This window comes from Rana temporaria, chromosome 3 (genome assembly GCF_905171775.1).
Source record: "Rana temporaria chromosome 3, aRanTem1.1, whole genome shotgun sequence".
In the NCBI taxonomy this organism is placed as follows: Eukaryota; Metazoa; Chordata; class Amphibia; order Anura; family Ranidae; genus Rana; species Rana temporaria.
Genome location: NC_053491.1, coordinates 161164358 through 161184357, shown reverse-complemented (window position 1 = coordinate 161184357; position 20000 = coordinate 161164358). Strand labels below are relative to the sequence as shown.

Below are 20000 nucleotides of genomic sequence, written 5' to 3'. Positions count from 1 at the left end.
AGCAGGTGGTGTGGGACACAGGGATAGACAAACCCGGAAGCACTGGATGCTAAAAAAGTATGCAGGAAGCTGTCGTTTTTTCTTTTAAATGCAAAGTGAAAAGCGAGGACTTGCTATCTGCCAGGGGTAAGTACCAAGTCTTCTTCTGCAGACAACTTTTATTTAAATGTTTATGTAGCCTTCCTTCGCTCCTGTGTGAAAAGGGGGGGGGGTTGTATGCCTTTCCTCCAATCAGCTCTCGCACACTGTAGCTGCTGTTTCCGCCCCCTCCTCTGCGATGCTAACAAATGAAGACGTTTTAAGACAATTCTGCCCATTTGAAGGGGTGTAGGGAAGAGAAGACTGCAGATAAGTAAAACTAATGGAGGATTTGTTTCATCTCTGTGTATCATCGGAGGCTCTTGTTGACTTCACTGGGTATACAAGAGGGTTTACAACAACATTAAAAAGGGAAATACAAGAATCACACAGCATAGTACTTACCTAAAATTTTTCCTAAATTGGAATCCATTTTTATATCAAATACTTGAGATATCACATAAAAGGTAAGTAAAAAGGCGGCTACCGCTACAACAAATTTTATGGCACCTAAAAGAAATGAAACAAAAGCCAGTAGATCAAAATCAAATTATAACTTTTAACAGCATTGTAACTAATTGTTTACACAAAATGCAGTAAAAAAGCCCATTTACACATACCGTGCATCCAGGAAGTATTCACAGGGCTTCACTTCTTCCAGATTTTGTTATGTTACAGCATTATTCCAAAATGGATTAAATTATTTTCTTCAAAATTCAACAAACAATACTCCATGACAATGTGAAAGAATTTTGTTTAAAATCTTTCAAAATGTATTAAAAAAGGAAAAAAAAATATATATATCACATGTACATAAGTATTCGCAGCCTTTGCTCAACACTTTGTTGAAGCACCTTTGGCACCAATTACAGCCTCAAGTCTTTGAGTATGATGCTACAAACTTGGCACACCTATTTTGAGCAGTTTCTCCCATTCTTCTTAGCAGGACCTCTCAAGCTTTGACAGGTTGGATGAGGGGCGTCTGTGTACAGCCATTTTCAGATCTCTCCAGAGAAGTCCAATCAGATTCCAGTCTGGGCTCTGGGTAGGCCACTCAAAGACATTCACAGAGTTGCCATATAGCCACTCCTTTGTAATCTTGGCTGTGCGATTAGGGTCCTTGTCTTGTTGGAAGATGACCCTTCACCCCAGTCCGAGGTTCGGCACGCTCTGGAGCAGGTTTTTATCAAGGATGTCTTTGTACATTGCTGCATTCATCTTTCCCTCGATCCTGACTAGTCTCCCAGTCCCTGCCGCTTAAAAACATCCCCACAGCATGATGCTGCCACCACCATGCTTCACTATAGGGATGGTATTGGCAAGTAATGAGCGGTGCCTGGTTTCCTCCAGACATGACACTTGCCATTCAGGCCAAAGAGGCCAATCTTTCATCAAAGTATGTTTGAGAGACCTTTAGGTGTCTTTTGGCAAACTTCAGATGGGCTGTCATGTGCCTTTTACTGAGGAGTGGCTTCTGTCTGGCCGTTCTACCATACGGGCCCGATTGCTGGAGTGCTGCAGATATGGTTGTTCTTCTGGAAGCTTCTCCTCTCTCCACAGAGAAACACTTGAGCTCTGTCAGTGATTATTGGGTTCTTGGTCACCTCACTGACTGAAGACCTTTCTCCCCCAATTGCTCAGTTTCGCTGGGCAGCCCGCTCTAGAACAAGTCCTGGTGGTTCCAAACTTCTTCCATTTACAGATGGAGGCCACTGTGCCCTTTGGGATATTTTACTGTACCCTTCCCCAGAACGGTGCCTTGATACAATCCTGTTTTAGAGGTCTACAGACACATTTTTGGACATTATGGCTTGGTTTGTGCTCCGACATGCACTGTTAACTGTGGGACTTTACATAGACAGGTGCGTGCCTTTCCAAATCATGTCCAATCAACTGGATTTACCACAGGGGGACTCCAATCAAGTTGTAGAAACAACTCAATGATGATCAGTAGAAACAGGATGCACCCGAGTTCAATTTTATATGTCATGGCAAAGGATGTAAATACATATGTACATGTGATTTTTTTTATTGTTAATACATTTGCAAAGATTTTAAAACATTCTTCTTTTACGTTGTCGTTATGGGGTATTGTTTGTAGAATGAGGAAAGTAATGAATTGAATCCATTTTGGAAAAAGGCTGTAACATAACAATGGGGGTTATTTATGAAAGGCAAATCCACATTGCACTGCAAGTGCACTTGGAAGTGCAGTCGCTTAAATCTGAGGGGTAGATCTGAAATAAGGGGAAGCGCTGCTGATTTTATCATCCAATCATGTGCAAGCTATAATGCTGTTTTTTTTTATTTTCCTTGCATGTCCCCCTCTGATCTACAGCGACTGAACTTCCAAATACACTTGTAGTGCAAAGTGAATTTGCCTTTCTTAAATAACCCCCAATATGTGGAAGACGTTAAGCACTGCGAATACTTTCTGGATGTGTGCAAACTGCAGAAAACATGTGCATGTATATAGGCATAAGTGGGCTCCTATGGTTTCCCTTTTAACACTGCACTAGTTCACAGATGCAAAACCAGTCACATACAAATGTTTTTGATTTATAATGGATTTAAATACAGCAAAAAAAAAAAAATAGACGAAGCATGCATCCTGCAGGAAAAAGGACTTGTAAATAGCCCCATATATTAGTTGTTCCAGTACGAATTACCAGCTCAAAAAAAAGGTTCAACCGTCTGCATTCAAGGACAATAACCTCAGTTTGAGCCAATTTTTTTATAATTTTTTTTAAAGCGGGGGTTCACCCTATAAAAAAAAAAAAAAATCATTTTTTTTTCTTCTAGCATAAAATTTGGCATAGTAGCGCGAGCTACAGTATGCCTGTCTTAATTTTTTTATCCCCGTACTCACAGTGTAATCGTACATAGAAGATTCCGACTGCCCACGGGGAATGGGCGTTCCAATCCAGACGGAAGGTGATTGACGGCCGGCTCTGGCGCGTCACGCTTCTCCGGAAATAGCCGAAATAGGCTTGGCTCTTCACGGCGCCTGCGCATAGTCTGTGCGCAAGCGCCGTGAAGAGCCGAGACCTACTCCGGCTGTCTTCGGGGAGCGTGACGTGCCAGAGCCGGCCGTCAATCACCCTCCCTCTTGAAAGGAACGCCCATTCCCCGCGGGCAGTCGGAATCTTCTATGTACGATATAACAGTGAGTACAGGGATAAAAAAAATTAAGACAGGCATACTGTAGCTCGCGCTACTATGCCGAATTTTATGCTAAAAAGTTGTTCTGCAGGGTGAAACACCGCTTTAAGAAAAAGGGGGAAGTTGTGGTCTCATTACTATACAATGCTTTTATTTATGGTTCAGGGTTTCCGTAGCGAGAAACAATGCAGAAAAATATGCAGATGAGAATATCATTGTGCAGCTCAACATTTATTGAAGCTAATCCCCCACAACTTTAGTTGAATGAACATCCAGCAGAGAGCGCTGTTTACCAACAATGTACAATCACAGTGGCCAGTCTTTGCAAAACTAGTATTTCAGCTACTGGAAAATTCCAGAGTTACACCTAACGGTTTCTTCTTTATCTTGTAGTCTAGATTTTGAATCAAATCTCCCATCTAATGTGTCAAGATCCCTGTCCGAGTCCTACTCTGCCCGTTAAATTCAGAATATATTTTATATCATTACTAGAAGAGTAGATACACTCAGAAGAGGAGTTGAAAGTAATGGCTACTAGTCATTGTGTCAAGCCCCCACATACATACCCAACAGTGGCGGCTGGTGCTAAACTTTTTGGGGGAGCGGCAAACAAACCCCCCACCCCCAGGTCCACACTCACCCAAGTGCCACATGACAACGCCGTGGCTACTCCTTCCAGCCAACCCGATCCGCCTCCTGTCCTGATTGACCGGGAGGAGAAGCCAGAAGACGATGGTGAACAGTGATTCGCTAGTGTCACAACTGAGCCCAACCTTTTTCAAGCCAATTAGAGCTCCAGGCTGTAATATGGTTTGGAAAACAAAAAACAAAGAAAACACCTCATAAAAACCTATGAGTCCAGCGCCCCTCATGCAAATTTGGAGGGGTGGCACCATTGCACCCCTTTTGGATCGGCCACTCCAGATCACCAAAAAAATGTGGGACGCCATGTAAAATCTTTGTATATGATTTTACATAGCGTGTAACATCAGTTCAGACAACGAGGATTACTCACAGATAAACCATCTGTGATAACGCAGCTATGTAAAATCAACATAAAAAAAAAACAGAATGCAATGATTTGCAAATCTCATAAACCTGTATTTTAGCAACAATAGAAAAGCATATCAAAATGTACCATTTTAAGAAAAAAAAATTAGGCAATTTTGAAACTGATGGCAGCAACATGTCTCAAAAACATTGGGACAGGGCCATTTTTACCATGGTGTATCATGTCCTCTTCTCTGTAAATGTCTGGGACCAGTTGCTGGAGATTTGGGAGAGGAATGTGGTCCCATTCTTGCCCGATATAGGATTCTAACTGCTCTACAGTCCTGGGTCCTCTTTGTTGTATAACTGTATTCAGTTTCAAGATGAGCCAAATATTTTAGGTCCCTTTCACACATGCGGACCCTATGTCTGGTTTTTCATCCATCCGTTTACGGATGAAAAGGGGACATACATTGATCCCTATGAGATAGTGGGTGTCAGCGGATGAACATTAATCAAAAATATAACAAGAATATACCAAAGAAAGGAAGGGGACAAAGAAACGTGGATCTCTGGCTGACTCATTGTGAAACCTCCCATGATGGTGAGGGAGAGATGAATTTGAGTGGTCCAAAGGAGGATGAATGTTCACCAAAACAAAGTCAATGGCTGTCTAGAGCAGGGGTCTCCAAATTGTGGCCCGAGGGCCAGATGTGGCCCTTTGCTAGCCTTTATCCGGCCCTCAGCACTTTATTCCTCCCACTGATATGAGGCACTATTCTTCCCACTGACTCTAACAAGGGGGCACTTTTTCTTCCACTGATACCAATGATGAGATACAATTTCTCCTACTAATAGGGGCACTACTCCTTATCCTACTGATCGCAAACTGTGAGGCCATATTTATTCTCAACAATGCTGGGCCCGGGGCTTTTTCTGCCCCCGCTGGCCACAATCCGGCCCTCCTAAAGGCTGAAGAACAATAAACTGGCCCTTTGTTTGAAAAGTTTGGAGACCCCTGGTCTAGAGCATATGTCTGCATGGTCCAGGATGGATTTTGTGAGCATAACCTCCCTCGCACATCAATGCATATTCAAGTAAACCATTCCATTGGCTGCCTTTAAAAAGGGTCCTCAAAAGTAAATCGAACAAGACCCACAGGTCACAAAGTCAATGGCTGTACTTGTTAAACATTGCATGCAAGTGTATACTTATCCATCCAGTAGCTCATTGAAAAATAGAACCATAGTTCTCATGCAGGGGAATGTACTTCCTGAATGCACGTAGCCACACACCAATGGATCACTCCAGAAATGCGCTTCTGGAAGAATGGTCAAACATTCCCATAGACACACTCCTAGACTTTGTGGACATCCTTCCCAGAAGAGTTGAAGCTGTTATAGCTGCAGAGGGTGGGCCAACATAATATTAAACTCTACGGACTAAGACCCCATACACACTATACAACTTTTGTTGTCCCATTTCCTTTAGACCCCTTTCACATTGAAGCGTTTTTATAGCACTATTAAAACAATCATAAAACGCTCTCCATGCATCTCAATGGACCCTTTCACACCGAGTCCTGCAAGCAGCATCATTGGAGCAGCTTTTGGCCACTGAAAAAAACGCCCCTCTCCATTGAAACGAATTGAAAGCGTTGTAAAAACGCCTTACCCTTTCACGCTGAGGCACTGCAAAAATGCCCTAAAACGTTAGCGGTGCTTTACCAGCGTTTTTCGTGCGCTGGCAGTGTGAAAGGGCATTGAAAGCACACTGGCTTTCACTTTGGGATTGCAGATGAGGCTTTGCTCGAATAACGCCCCAGTGTGAAAGGGGCCTTAGATTTACCAAAACCATGTAGTGCAAAGGCCTGCCTGATTACATAAAAATTGAAAGGGTTTAGGTTTGACTTTATATTATATGGTTTTGGTAGATCTAAAAAGGGGGGGAAAAATATAAATAAAATAAAAAAAATCTACAGAAAATTGTATAGTGTGTATCCAACTTAAAGTGGAGATTCACCCTCAAAAAAAATTCTGACATCACACGGAGTCGAGCCATCCTACCGACAGAATGCCGTTTTTTGTTTTTCTCAGCACATACCTCGTTATGTGCGATTTTCACCTCACGGCATTCCTGCGGGAGTGGGCGTTCCCAAGCACTGCCTGTGATTGACAGGCTTCTGAACGGCGTATACTGCTCGTCACAGGTAGCCGAAAAAACCTGAACGTCGGTGCGGCTCTATACGGTGCCTGCGCACCGACGTTCGGGTTCTGACGGCAACCTGTGACGCGTAGTATGCGCTGTTCGGAAGCCTGTCAATCACAGGCAGTGCTTGGGAACGCCCACTCCCGCGGGATCGCCGTGAGGTGAAAATCGTGATACCAGGTATGTGCCGAGAAAAAAAAACAAAAAAACACCGGCATTCTATCGGTAGGATGGCTCGACTCCGTGTGATGTCAAAAATTGTTTTAAAGGGTGAACCTCCACTTTAAGATATTGGGACGCCATCAAAGTTCATGTGCGTGTAAAGGCAGGCATCCCAATACTTTTGGTAATATACAGTAGTGTAGATAGATAGAACATTACGTTTGTAGTCAGAGTCTTCACTCGTGATATGCGATAACCCTAATGACCAAGACCTGCGGTGTGCCTTGGCCTACCTGGTCGGTACGCCTAAAACAGGGCAAAAGACACAAATGTAGGCAAGTATGAAACTTTATTGAATGGATAACATTTAATCTAAGAGGCAAACGCCCTGCTAACCTCCGTACAGGGATCAGGAATGTATCTGCTGTAGCAGGAGGACCTCCAGCGCCCCATGTACTTAATGACATAGGAAGGGACCCCCTGCTTGGAGGCTGCCCCGATCCTAAATGAATGTCCAGAAAAACGCTTTGGATCTAACCCTAACTTGGCGAGTAAGATCCTAATATGCAAAATGAATTGTTTCGAAGTAATTGGACGTGTAGTAAAGGGGAGCAGCGGGCTATTTAAAGGAGTAGCTACAAACAGATTGCAAAGGGAGTCAAGCACTTCAACCGGGCACCAATTGCTATTGGTTCGGTAGTACTCAACAAACCCCTGCCCAGTTTGTCTATTCTTATTGTTGGGAAGTTGTAACTCATAATGCTCGGGGAATCTGGTGAGACTCCCTCTGAGCAGAACAGGCGCATGACCGCTAGCTTGGGATACTTCCCCGGGGCAGAGAAACCCAAAGAAACTTAGATAGATAGCTGCTTTGAGCACTAAGCTGGGACCTGCGCCAAAAGGGGAAAGAGACAGTATGTCTGACATATCACGGAAAATCTGACCAGTGACCGGTTGCCGAGACAACTGAGACCTCCCCTGGGTCCTCGGAATACCCCTCAGCATGGCTTTCAGAGGGTGAGCTGCAAAAATAAATAGATGGACTGTCAGGAGAATGCAAGGACCTAAAATGCTGAATGCCCGACAAATATGTCTTACGGTACTGGCAGACAAAGCCAACTCACTGTGGCAATATGCTGCAAACGACATAATATAACTAATGTCCTTGGGGCAACTACAAGAATATGAAGCCATGAATCTAAGAAACGTCCTCCAACACGTTGAATATGCTTTCATTGTATTCCTGGATAAGGACCTATTGGCCAGATCAATAGCCTGCGTCCAGAAGGCGTTTAATCCATGACCAGTAGCGAGTGAGGGAGAACTGGCTGGCCCGTCCGTTCTGCCACCGGATGCTGCAAGAAAAATTGAGGCATGTTGAGCCGGGATAAGGCATCAGCTGCACCATTGGGCTCCCCACTGATAAACTCCCCTCGAAAATGAAACTTGTATGTCAGGCCCAGCCATGTCAATCTACGCATAAAAGACATGATCAGCAGAGACCCTGACCTTCCTTTATTGACAATTTTTGCGGTGGCCAAAAATTGTCTGTAAAGAAAAATGACCGAGTTGCCTGACCAAACCGGTACCCCAAGTGACTGCCGCTGCCATAATTGGATAGATTTCGAACAAGGCTGACGTGAGAGCGAATTTCGGCAGATGGAAAACCTCTGGGGGCCAACCATTCCTGACCAAAAGTAGCCCCAAAACCGACCGAAGCGGCGGCGTGTGAGAACACTCTGGGAGAACAATCAGTTGGCTGTGGAATAAACATGGAGATGCCATTCCAGTCGCTCAGAAACCGATCCCACATGAGGAGATCAGCTTGGGCATCAGCTAGAAGCTCAACGGCCGAGTCAGAATCTTGACATTGGGGAAGAAGGGCCAGCAACCTGGACACAAATGCCCTACCCCGAGGAATGATCCTCATGGCGTGGTTTAGCAACCCTAGCAGAGACTGCAATTCCTTTTTGGAACAGACTGGGGATCGGACAAACATAAGAATGGTCTGGCGTATCCGAACCAGCTTCTCCAAGGGCAGACTAGCCACCATGAGATGGGAATCAAGCGTGATCCCCAAAAAAGTGATGACTTTAGTCGGCCCTTCCATCTTATGTGCGGCTAAAGGGACATTTAACTCTGAGAAAAGTTCTGTCAGCACATGCAGATCCCTGGGCGGGACACCAGGGCCTTCCAATAGTAAAAAATCGTCCAGATAATGAATTACCTTCTGACAACCTCTACAATTACACAAAATCCAATGAAGAGCCTGGGCAAAGGCGTCAAACAGGTAAGCACTGCTCTTTGACACAAAAGTTAATCTGGTGGCAAAATAATACCGACCGCGCCATTTGATGCCGTGCCATTGCCAGAGAGCAGGACTAAATCGGAAGCAGCTTGAAAGCATCAGTGATGTCAGCTTTGGACAGCCAAGCACCCCGGCCTAACTGTACAATCTGCTGGATTGCCAAATCTACTGATGAATACTTCAGAGAAAACTCCTCAGAGGGGAGGAGAGAATTGAGGCTAGGAATGTGTGAAGAATGAGGCGTGGACAAATCATAAATCAAACGATATTTATTGGAAAATTTACCACATACTACCCCAATGGGGCTGACCCTCCACATGCAAAATGGCGATGCAAGAAAAGGCCCAATCAGGTACCCCTTGGCCACTTCAGTCTGTAGTAACTCGTCAACAATTGCAGGGTGACTCTCTGCTGACCTCAAATTCTTACATTCAAAAGACTCCGTGGGAAGAGCTATGAGGCCAGTGTGAAAACCTACAGAAAAAACCTCTAGCAGAAACTGCCTAACCGATGGGGATGGGTGGTTCTCCAGATAATCCCCTAACAAGGAAATATTTACTTGGCACAGTCAAGATGCACTAAACGGCTTAACCAGACAAGCGGACTTGAGTGAGTGAGAAACTTATATAGCGCAACACATGCAAACTGAATCGCCTCTGGGCGCTTGGTATCCATTCCCTGGGCCCTCAGAAGAGATGGGTCTTGATCTTTCTCCTGAAGGTCAGGTGGTTTACCTCCAATCGGATGGTGGTTGGTAAAGCGTTCCATAGTCTGGGTCCTTGGACCGCAAATCTTCGTTCTCCTTTGGACTTGTATCTGGCTTTGGGTCTTGGGATGGGCTCTGAAGCAATTGGCACACACACATGCAATAATTGTAATTGCAACCTGTGTAATTGTAGTTATTGCATAGCTGAGCTTTACCCAGATAACGGACAGGCCTGCCCATTTTATCCACCTGACCTGAACTACCAGAAGAACCACCGGCCGCCTGCTTGGAGGTCCCCATATGACTAGAAGATTCAAAATTTGGACACCAAGCTGTGGTATGCGCGGATGACTGGCAGATGGCACACACGTGCGATTTCTGGTTGGCAAAATTCCTGCAAAAGAGTTCCATGTCGATATTGGCCCAACATGTGACTACCTGGAACTGGGCCCATGCAGCCGCCACTTTAGCGGAAAAGGAACGATGATATTCATAAAAAGTAAAACCACCGTACTTGTGTGCCAAATCCACCACTTTATGAAGGTAAAGGTCAAACTCCTCCCTCCTACCTGGGCTGACTGAGAAGACAATGTCTCTGAAAATGCTGAATGCCAAAACGAACTCCGGCACGCTGAGCTTGCGACTAAGCCTGGGATCCTTGGTTTTGAGCACCACCGACACCTCCCCACAAGCGAACGACTTATTCTCGGTGACATCTTGGGTTGCTATTAGCAGAGAGGAAAAATTGACATCCTTCCCTTCCAAAATATCCTTAATATTTGCCGGGATGAAATGGCCCGGGGACACAGAAGGCAATGCCGCCAATGGTGATGATGCTGCTGAAGGCAACAATGAGACATTACCTGGAGGAGCAAGGGCTGGAGGAGCAGGGGCTGACATTACAGCACTAACTGCGCAAGCTTCCATCACCTCCATCCTACCCTGTAACTGCAGCATGGAGGTGGAGAGTGTATTTAACACTGCGTGTATCTGTGTTAACGAGTTGTGTACAGAAGCGTGTTCCGCGCTAGTAGATGGCAGCGACAGGGAAGGAGATGAAAACAACAACCTGAAAAGTTCTGCTTTCGTAGCCGAAGCGGAGAAAGAAATAACCTTGCGCCGAAGCTCTGCAACAAGCCTCGGTACAGTCCAACTCCTTAACGATGGTGTGCTGCCATGCTCCGACCCCTTACGAGGGGTAGGTGGGATGAACGCAAACTCGTCACTCTGATACGTGTGACATGACATGGCATCTACGGAAAAATGACACAGACAATAAAACACACAACCGTACCACCTAGCAGACCCCTATGTGCCAAAGTACAGATGTGTGCGAATGGTGATAGACCAACAGCGTGTGAAATGAGATACGTGACCAATATGACTTAAAAGTAAGAAATGAATGAGCCAGAGAAACCTGTCGCGCCAAGACAGGCAATTAAGAACGAACACTCAGGGCTACCATACACACAGACCGTGGTGGGTAGATGTGAATGAAATGGATGATCGTGCAGTATGATGTACAGGCGAGTAGATTGTGGTCTACCAATCACTTAACAAAACGCAACCTCAGCCTGTACGGATCTGTAGACGTGACAGATCCTGCAATGTAATGAAAAAACCGAGCACCCGTGAAAGGAAACGACATACATACGTACCTTGCTGACTTGCGTTTACAGCTGAAATCCACCTGAAATATCACAAGTGCCTGCAGTGAAGCAACAGTACGTCGACCGTGAACAGAAATGAATGCGGGTGGAAACTGAAATCATGAACAAAACTGAAACTCGATGGTGGAGAACATGAGCGCCCATGAATATGCCCCCGCACAACTAAAACATGCAGCCGCCGATGAAAATGACAAACAATAAGACTAAGACCATGAATCACATACAAAACCAGCCCGACTGAAACAACATACACGACTGATTGTATGACAGACTTATGACAGATTACCATGACCGACTGGCATGAAAAATGCATGACCGACAAAACGCATGACAGACTTCTATGACTAATCGCACGAAAAGCCATGACAAATCGCATGCCTAACCAATGTATGACCGACTCCCATGACAGATCGCATGAAAGCCTACCATGACAGTGACAAATCGCATGCCGGATCTACCACGACAAATCGCATGACGGACTGACAATGACAATTCGCATGACGGATCTACCAATGACAAATCGCATGACGGATCTACCAATGACAAATCGCATGACCAATTACCAATGCCAATCGCATGACGGATTTACAACGGCAAATCGCATGACGGATTTACAACGGCAAATCGCATGACGGATTTACAACGGCAAATCGCATGACGGATTTACAATTGCAAATCGCATGACGGATTTACAATTGCAAATCGCATGACGGATTTACAATTGCAAATCGCATGATGGATCCACAATGGCAAATCGCATGACAGCTAACCATGATAAAACACGACGGTTTTAGCATGCCAACGCATGACCGAACCACACAGAATAATGGATGCGAGTCCCTGCGAGCCCCCCCAGCTGGGAAGCCCAACCCCCCTGCTAAATGTTTGGCAGCTGCCCCCCTGAGACATGTCAAACATGCCAGCAGGGTACTGAAAAGTTTGCAAAACACAGCAGACTGTCAATGATCAGTGACTGGCACTTCAGCCCCAAAAGCAGTCGTGCCCTGATCACTGACGGCTGTTTAAAGCTGAGGGGGTACCCATACTGAGGCTTAGCAAAGCACCCCCCCCCACCCCCGCAAGCCTGTAACCATGAAACACACCCCCACCCGGGCTCCTCTCCCCCGGGTATCAATAGCGATGCCAATCAATCCCCCTACGGCCTCCCACACGAGGGCTTCCCCATGTTGCCGAAGTGCAAGCCACCATAGCGCCCCCCCCCCCCCCCCGCCGCATGATACCTGGAGACCACGAGGCAAGGAGCACTGCTGTTTGCACGATTCACCCTGCTGTACGGAAACCGGAAAGGACGTCGGGGCGCACCGGAAGTGAAACCAGCAAGACGAGCCGACGAGGGACCTGCAGGAGGAGGAGGGATATATACCCCCCAGACTCCTCCTACAAATCCAGGCTGCGAGGGACCTGCGGCCAGCCTTCTGACATACACACACACCACTTTATTAGTTACACCTTGCTAGTACCAGGTTGGACCCCTTTTGCCTTCAAGTATTTCTAAAGGCAGAAGTTTTTTTTTTATCCTAATGCATCAAGACAAAAAAACATTCAGTGTGCAGCAGCCACCCTCACCCCCCCCTTGCTCCCGCTGCTGTCAAGGTCAGTGAGCCAATGAGGAGAAGGGGAAGTCCGAGCCGTGGCTCCATGTCCGAATGGACACAAAGAGCAGTGACTCAGCTCATGTGCCTCCACAGCAAGCTGCTTGCTGTGGGGGTGCTCGGCAGAAGGGTCAACGAGGGACCAGAGAAGAGGAGGATCTGGGCTGCTCTGTGTAAAACAAGACTTAAGTATCATTTCTTCATGGCATAGATTCAACAATTCCTCAGAGATTTTGGTCCATACTGACATGATAGCATCATGGAATTGCTGCAGAATCATAGAGGGGAATCTACCATTCCACCACATCCCAAAGGTGCTCTATTGTATTGGGATCTGGTGACTGTGGAGGCCACTGGAGTACACTGAATTCCTTGTCATGTTCTAGAAACCAGTTTGATTTGAGCTTTGGGACATGGTGCATTATCCTGCTGGAAGTAGCCATCAGAAGATGAGTACAAAGGAATCGACATTGTCAGCAACAATACTCAGGTAGGCCGTGGCATTTAAACAATGATAAATTGGTACCAAGGGGCCCAAAAAATGTGCCAAGAAAATATTGAAACTAGGCAGGATTGATCCATGCTTTCATGCTGTTGACACCAAATTCTGACCCTACCATCTGAATGACGCAGCTGAAATTTCAGCTGACAGGAGTGGCACCGGTGCGGTCTTGTGCTGATGTAGCCATCTGCTTCAAGGTTCGACGTGTAGCGACCTCTACTTAGGTAGGTGCTAGAGTTAGTTTTTTGGTGAGTACAGGTACATTTTAGGCATTGTTTGTTTTGATCTGTGTGGGCTGGGAGTGGTTCCGAGTAGGCCGGCGACTCACAGGCAGCATCACTTCTCGTTTACCTCCCTCTGGCTTCTAGAGGATTCTAGAAGAGAGGAGGGGGAGGAGAGGTGGGGCTGCCTGGGGTGTTCTGGGGAGCCCTGGCCAGTCCTCAGCCTGGATTGGCAGGGGGCAGGCCTCCTTAAATGCCTAGAGTCAGCCAAGCTGTGGAGGAGTTGTCAGGTGGAAGAACTAAGGATGGAGTGCTTGGCTGTCAGGCCTTCAGAGGTGAGGGGCGACCTTGGACCTGAGACTCAAGTGCAGGAAGCATCCCTTCAAGACCACATGAAGGATCTGGACAGGAAGAACAGAGGTGAGTCAGAGGACAGCAGGAGCTAGTGCTGCCAGGCAAGTCTTTAGGAGGGAACCAGGAGGGCTGGTGAGTGACATGTGCCATCAGGAGTACTGGAGAGGCATGCCAGAAAGAACTGAGAGGCAACAGTCAGAGCTGGGTTCGGAGCCAGTCAGGATTGGAATGTCACAGGCATGACGAAGCACTGAACCCCAGTGCGAAATGCGTCAGCTACATACCCCACTGCTTGCTGTTTTTGTAGTGCCTTCTTTCCTTTACCATTAAAAGGCTACCTTTTTAAGGTTTTTTGGTGTGCAGCTGTCCATATCTTCCTTTCTAAGTTTTCACAGGCAGTGGAGTTGGACAGCTGCAGCCAGGGCCTGAAGAGGGATTGCTGGGTGCAGTAGTTCACCACAGGACAGGTAGAACTAAAGACTTTCTATTCTATTTGCTACGCAAAAAGACATGCTGTCCCTGCTTACAAATGGCAATTCCTAAGGCCTGACTGAGTCAGTGTTGGGCCTAACCATATGCCAGGAGTCCAGTGTTGTGCAAGAGAGAGGTAGTGATAGTCTGCAAGCAAGTGTTGTGCAGGAGGAGTATGAAGAAATGTTGTGTACAAGGAGTGTACATAGTTCTGTCCCAATTTGACTGTTCTATAATTCTGCTGGGCATCCAATAAATTCCCATCCCTATCCAAGTTCAAATTCCTCAAATGACAAAAAACAATCAAACATATGAACTGTTCATTGACTCAAGGTGGTTGGGAAGTGAATTCCGGACTGGGTTGGGCGACAACTTTCAGCAGCCCTTACGGGGGTACCGCTACATGTGTTGTGCATTTACAGATGGTATTCTGCATACCTTGGTGGTAACGAGTGTTTATTGGAGTTACTGTTGCCTTTCTATCATCTCAAAACAGTCTGCCCATTCTCCTCTGACAAGGCATTTTCGTTCACACAACTGTCACTCACTGGATAATTTCTCTTTTTCGGACCATTCTCTGTAACCCTAGATGGTTGTGTGTGAAAATCCCAGGAGATCAGCAGTTTTTAAATACTCAGACCAGCCCGTCTGGCACCAACAACCATGCCACGTTCAAAGTCACTTAAATACCCTTTCTTCCCCATTCTGATGCTCGGTTTGAACTTCAGCAAGTTGTCTTCACCACGTCTAGATGCATGGAGTTGCTGCCATATGATTGGCTGATTAGTGGCTGGTGAGTATGTAAGAGAGTGATATCTCTACACATACATAAACACACACTATGTATATCACATGGACTTTAGACCCCTTTCACACTGGGGCATTTTTCAGGAGCTTTAACGTTAAAAAAAAAAAAAAAAAAGCATCTGCAATCCCAATGTGAAAGGCCGAGAGCTTACACACTGAGTCGCTGCACTGGCGTCAACAAAAGCCCTGAAAGCAGCCTCTTTGCATCACTTGAATACACCGCTCCTAAAGCGCCCCTTCCCATTGAAGGCGCTTTTTCTTCTTTTAACGCCAAAGTGCCTGAAAAACGCCCCAGTGTGAAAGGGGTCTTAGCGGTGCTTTACTAACGTTTTTCAGGCGCTGGCAGTGTGAAAGGGCTCTGAAAGCACTCAGGCTTTCACATTGGGATTGTAGATGAGGCTTCTTTCAGGCACTTTACAGGCTTTAAACGCCAAAGTGCCTTAAAAAAAACGCCCCAGTGTGAAAGGGGTCTAATGTGACATTACATCAAAATAATTGTTAGTTAGAGTATTTCTAATGAAATATGACAACATGCTAGAAACTTTGACTTACTAGAAATAATGTGGGTTCTTATGCCATCATCCTCACCTTCGTGTCTCTATGTAAACAGTCACTAATTAAACAAAAGAAGAAGATCGTCTTTCGCAGAACATTACTGGCAGAACACTTGTTTGGTGAAGAAGAAACAGGATGACGGCCCTGAGGCATTTACCTTGGAAGGGTCTGCAGGAACAGCTTTAATTTCTAACCTTATAATTGGCATCAGAGTATTACAGATTATTATAGGAAGCCTCCCACACACTTGTCTGCAGGGAAGAGAAAAGCCCATATAGCTGGCTATACACTTACTACACCCACTAACAGATTCCACCATCCACGCCTAAAGTTCTGGGACAAGGTTGTCCAGTGCCCAAAGATGGAAAACTATTCACCCCACTGATAGCCTATAACCCCCACCCCATAGGGTAGAGAAGGGGTCTGAGCCAATATATCAGCGCATGCCAAAAAATCTGTAATGCTTGTGGCATGCAATTAAATAGTACCAATGTTGATTGCACATCTTGATGTGTGCCAACTGTGTTACTGTGCCATTAATATTTAATCATTCTGTATTTGACAGGAATTCAAATACACGCGCGCCCCCCCCCCCCCAAAAAAAATAAAAAAAATTGTCCCCACGTGTGGAGCTGGTGATGTCACACAGACGTTAGGGACATGAATAGGAAGGAAGAAGCGAAACAACCGAAAGGGGGGGGGGGGGTTTGATGCCACAAAGACATGGGGGGGTACAAGGTGAATGGGATAGAAAGCGGTAGAAACAGTTCATGAAAATATGTTGTTGGGTTGAACAGTAGGTGTCCGTTCACAGAAGCCACTGTCTGGGGCAATTACCCAGAACGACTGGGTAATTCTCCCTCTGCAGCCCATTCAGCTATCAAAATACCCCAACAGTGGCTGCATCCGATTGGATGCAGCTACTTTTTACCTGATATTTTCCACCCAGCTCCTTTGATCGAGAGAGGTTTGCCTGACAGGGCCACCCACTATAAAATATGCGCAAGTTCAAGTGGAACTGGGGGCTGCTGGAGTTAACTTTTCATAGTAGCAAGCTAATGATTGGTTGCTAGGACCACTGGGCGTACTAGCAACCAACCACCTAATTAAAAAGTTAACTGGGGAATCTCCCGCTCCTAGCCTCTGTCCAGTACTGTGCTGCCCCCGTTCCCTGCTTTCCAGTGAAGGCTGAGGGGGAAGGACCAGCAAAGCAGGAATGTGTTCGCAATCTGCACGTTGGTTGCCCACAGTCAACGAGTAGATTGTGAGCGATGGGTTGCTCACCCCTGATTTGGAGAACAGCCTTTATCCTTCTTCCTACAATTCTAGGTATATACAAAATAAAAATAAAAGGGGGGGGGGATTACATTTTAGAGAGCAGCCATTAACCCCTCCTAAACTTCAGGGTTAAATTATATATATATATATATATATATATATATATATATATATATATATATATATATATATATATATATATATATATATATATATATATATATATATATATATATATATATATATATATAAATAATTATTATTATTATTATTATTATTATTATTATTATTATATAAAGCTGTGTGTAAAAGGGATTTCTTGTTAATTTCAGCCTTTCTGAATTTCATGCCTTTTCTAAAAGGCATGGATCCTTTAGGTGACGCTGATCCTAGTCTGCTACTGAAGCTGGAATGACAGGCAAAAGCAAAGCTTTGCCAGTTATACCGGATGCAACCTACAGACCAGGCATATTTTCATTCCTTTTTAAAGCATTCTGAAGACTTCCCTGTACATTCCATGCCAAGATCTGCTCTCATCTGTCCCAAAAGGACCAAAAGCTCAAATGAAAAACGGTAAAGAAGGCTGGCATGGATGATGGTAAAGCATGCAGTGCTCACAAAAGGACAATGCCTAAGGGCCCTTTCACACGGGGCGGATCAGTAATGATCCGCTCCGTGTCCGCAAAGATCAGCAGGGATCCTCCGTAAAATCCGATCCGATAGAAAAATAGGATTTCTTCTGTCCGCAAATGCGGATCTTTGCGGAGGCGGACAAATTACGGGTGTCGGCGGATGTTCATCCGCTGACAACCGTAATCACATAGGGACCCATGAATGTCCCGCTTTCATCCGCAAACAGATGGATGAAAATGCGGACATACGGTCTGTACGTGTGAAAGGGCCCTTAAACTTAAAATTTGTGGGGGTACAGTAGCAAACACAAATTATGTAATGTTGGTGTATTGTTATCCGCATCACCTGCAAGTGGTTGCTTCCATATTTTGGGGGGTACCATGTCACATGCTCCAGGTCTGCCCCAACCCCCCCACCCGATTCCCCTGTGACAGCGGGCAGGGGATCCTCTCTCTGCACCCGCTGTCACCTTTTTAAAACAGCATTGTTCAGCCGTGTCATTTATTTACAGAAAACTGTGAATGAGAAAAGTCTAACACCGTAGCAGACAGCTTTTAGTTCTGTGAGGGTGCTGATGAGTAGCTCATTGACACTTCTTCCAGCATTGTACTAGTCTGCCTCTATGGCAGTATAGACAGGAAAGTTGGTGGCAGAATCTGCAAGAGCCTATGGACTGCGGGTGCAATGCGCTACAGGCGCCTCTAAAAAAAAAAAAAAAAAAAAAAAATGTACACAATTTTTTTTTCTGCTAAAATATGTGCATTTATTTTAATGGGGTTATTTTTTCAGTGTTGTATTGGAATTCACAGGCCGTGGATACCGATCATATATAGAAGTATTATGTAAAGTTTAGGTATGCTCTATTTTTAGCACTGTACGAATTCTTACTACAGATAAGACATATTCAGGCAAGTCGATGAATTCTGTATTCCACGCGTACGATCCTCATTAGCCCTCAAGTGATGCACTGAGCAGGTTTCATGGAACCTGTGTAACCTGTTCAACAAATTCTACCTACAGTTACTTGTGATAGAGAGATACTGTGGAACAGAATCACTCAGTTGGAAATACGACAACTCTGCTATTGAAGAAATCAAAAATCCACGTACCTGCTATTCTCATGTTTCCCACCAGCTATGGCAATGTTCTGCCTGAAACAATAAACAAAAAGAGTATTATTGCGAGGATAAAAAGGGACACAACATTTCCACAAACATATGCTGAATCTTTCATGGCCAGAAGTATTTTGTGCCTTTGTGGCCAAAGTAATTACATTTTTATTCCCATTTCAAGAGTTTGGGTGGTAGAAGACCTATTTATGACAAAGAAAACTTCTACAACATAGGTGAGGCATGATCAGCGCCTTGATCAATCAACTACATACAATTTATAGAAGGTGTTCCTTTGGGAAGACACCTCTCCAAAGTGGGGGGGAAAAAAAAGGCCTCTTGGGTCTCATGCACATTGGACGTTTTTACAGCTGCTGTTTTTGGCTTCAGACGTTTTTTTCTACAATCAATAAACTCTCCAGAATGTTATCCTGTGTCCGTGCATGCATAGGCTGTAATCAACAATTTGTGGCTGTATAAAAAAAAAAAAAAAAAAAAAAAAAAAAATAGTGGGCTCAGAGCCATTTTCAGCTGTTAAAACACCTTAAAAAAAAAAAAAAAAATTGCAGCTCGCCAATGATTATGATCACAGTTAAAAAAACGGCAATGCTAGAAACCACCATTACAAAGACGTTCAGTGAGCATGAGGCCTTAAAGTTAATGGTCATCAGAAAGGGTGTGCTCAAATGGAAGATGTCTCTTCACCTCTTGCTCTGGTGACCACTGTAAAACATTGGAAAGAGCGAGAGCAAAAGCAAAAGAGAGCGAGAGCAAAAGAGAGCGAGAGAGAGCAAAAGCAAAAGAGAGCGAGAGCAAAAGAAAGAGAGCGAGAGCGAGAAAAAGAGCGAGAGCGAGAAAAAGAGCGAGAGCAAAAGAAAGAGAGCGAGAGCGAGAAAAAGAGCGAGAGCGAGAAAAAGAGCGAGAAAGCGAGAAAAAGAGCGAGAAAGCGAGAGAGCGAGAAAGCGAGAGAGCGAGAAAGCGAGAGAGCGAGAAAGCGAGAGAGCGAGAAAGCGAGAGAGCGAGAAAGCGAGAGAGCGAGAAAGCGAGAGAGCGAGAAAGCGAGAGAGCGAGAAAGCGAGAGAGCGAAAAAGAAAGCGAGAGAGAAAGCGAGAGAGAGAAAAAGAAAGCAAGAGAGAAAGCGAGAGAGAGAGCAAGAGAAAGCGAGAGAAAGCG

At 45.2% G+C, this 20000-nt stretch overlaps 1 protein-coding gene across 4 annotated transcripts in view; it reads right to left on the bottom strand.

The window, feature by feature from the left end:
* The window catches only part of FAM3C (FAM3 metabolism regulating signaling molecule C), a 71005-nt gene that overhangs the window by 15192 nt on the left and 35813 nt on the right, over positions 1-20000 (bottom strand). For all 4 annotated transcript variants that reach the window (XM_040343741.1, XM_040343739.1, XM_040343740.1 and 1 more), the window contains 2 exons: positions 18828-18869; positions 484-588 (listed from right to left, as the gene is read on the bottom strand). In XM_040343741.1, coding sequence (XP_040199675.1) covers positions 484-588; positions 18828-18840 — 118 coding nt within the window. In that variant the 5' untranslated portion in view covers positions 18841-18869. The remainder of the gene's footprint in view (positions 1-483; positions 589-18827; positions 18870-20000) is intronic.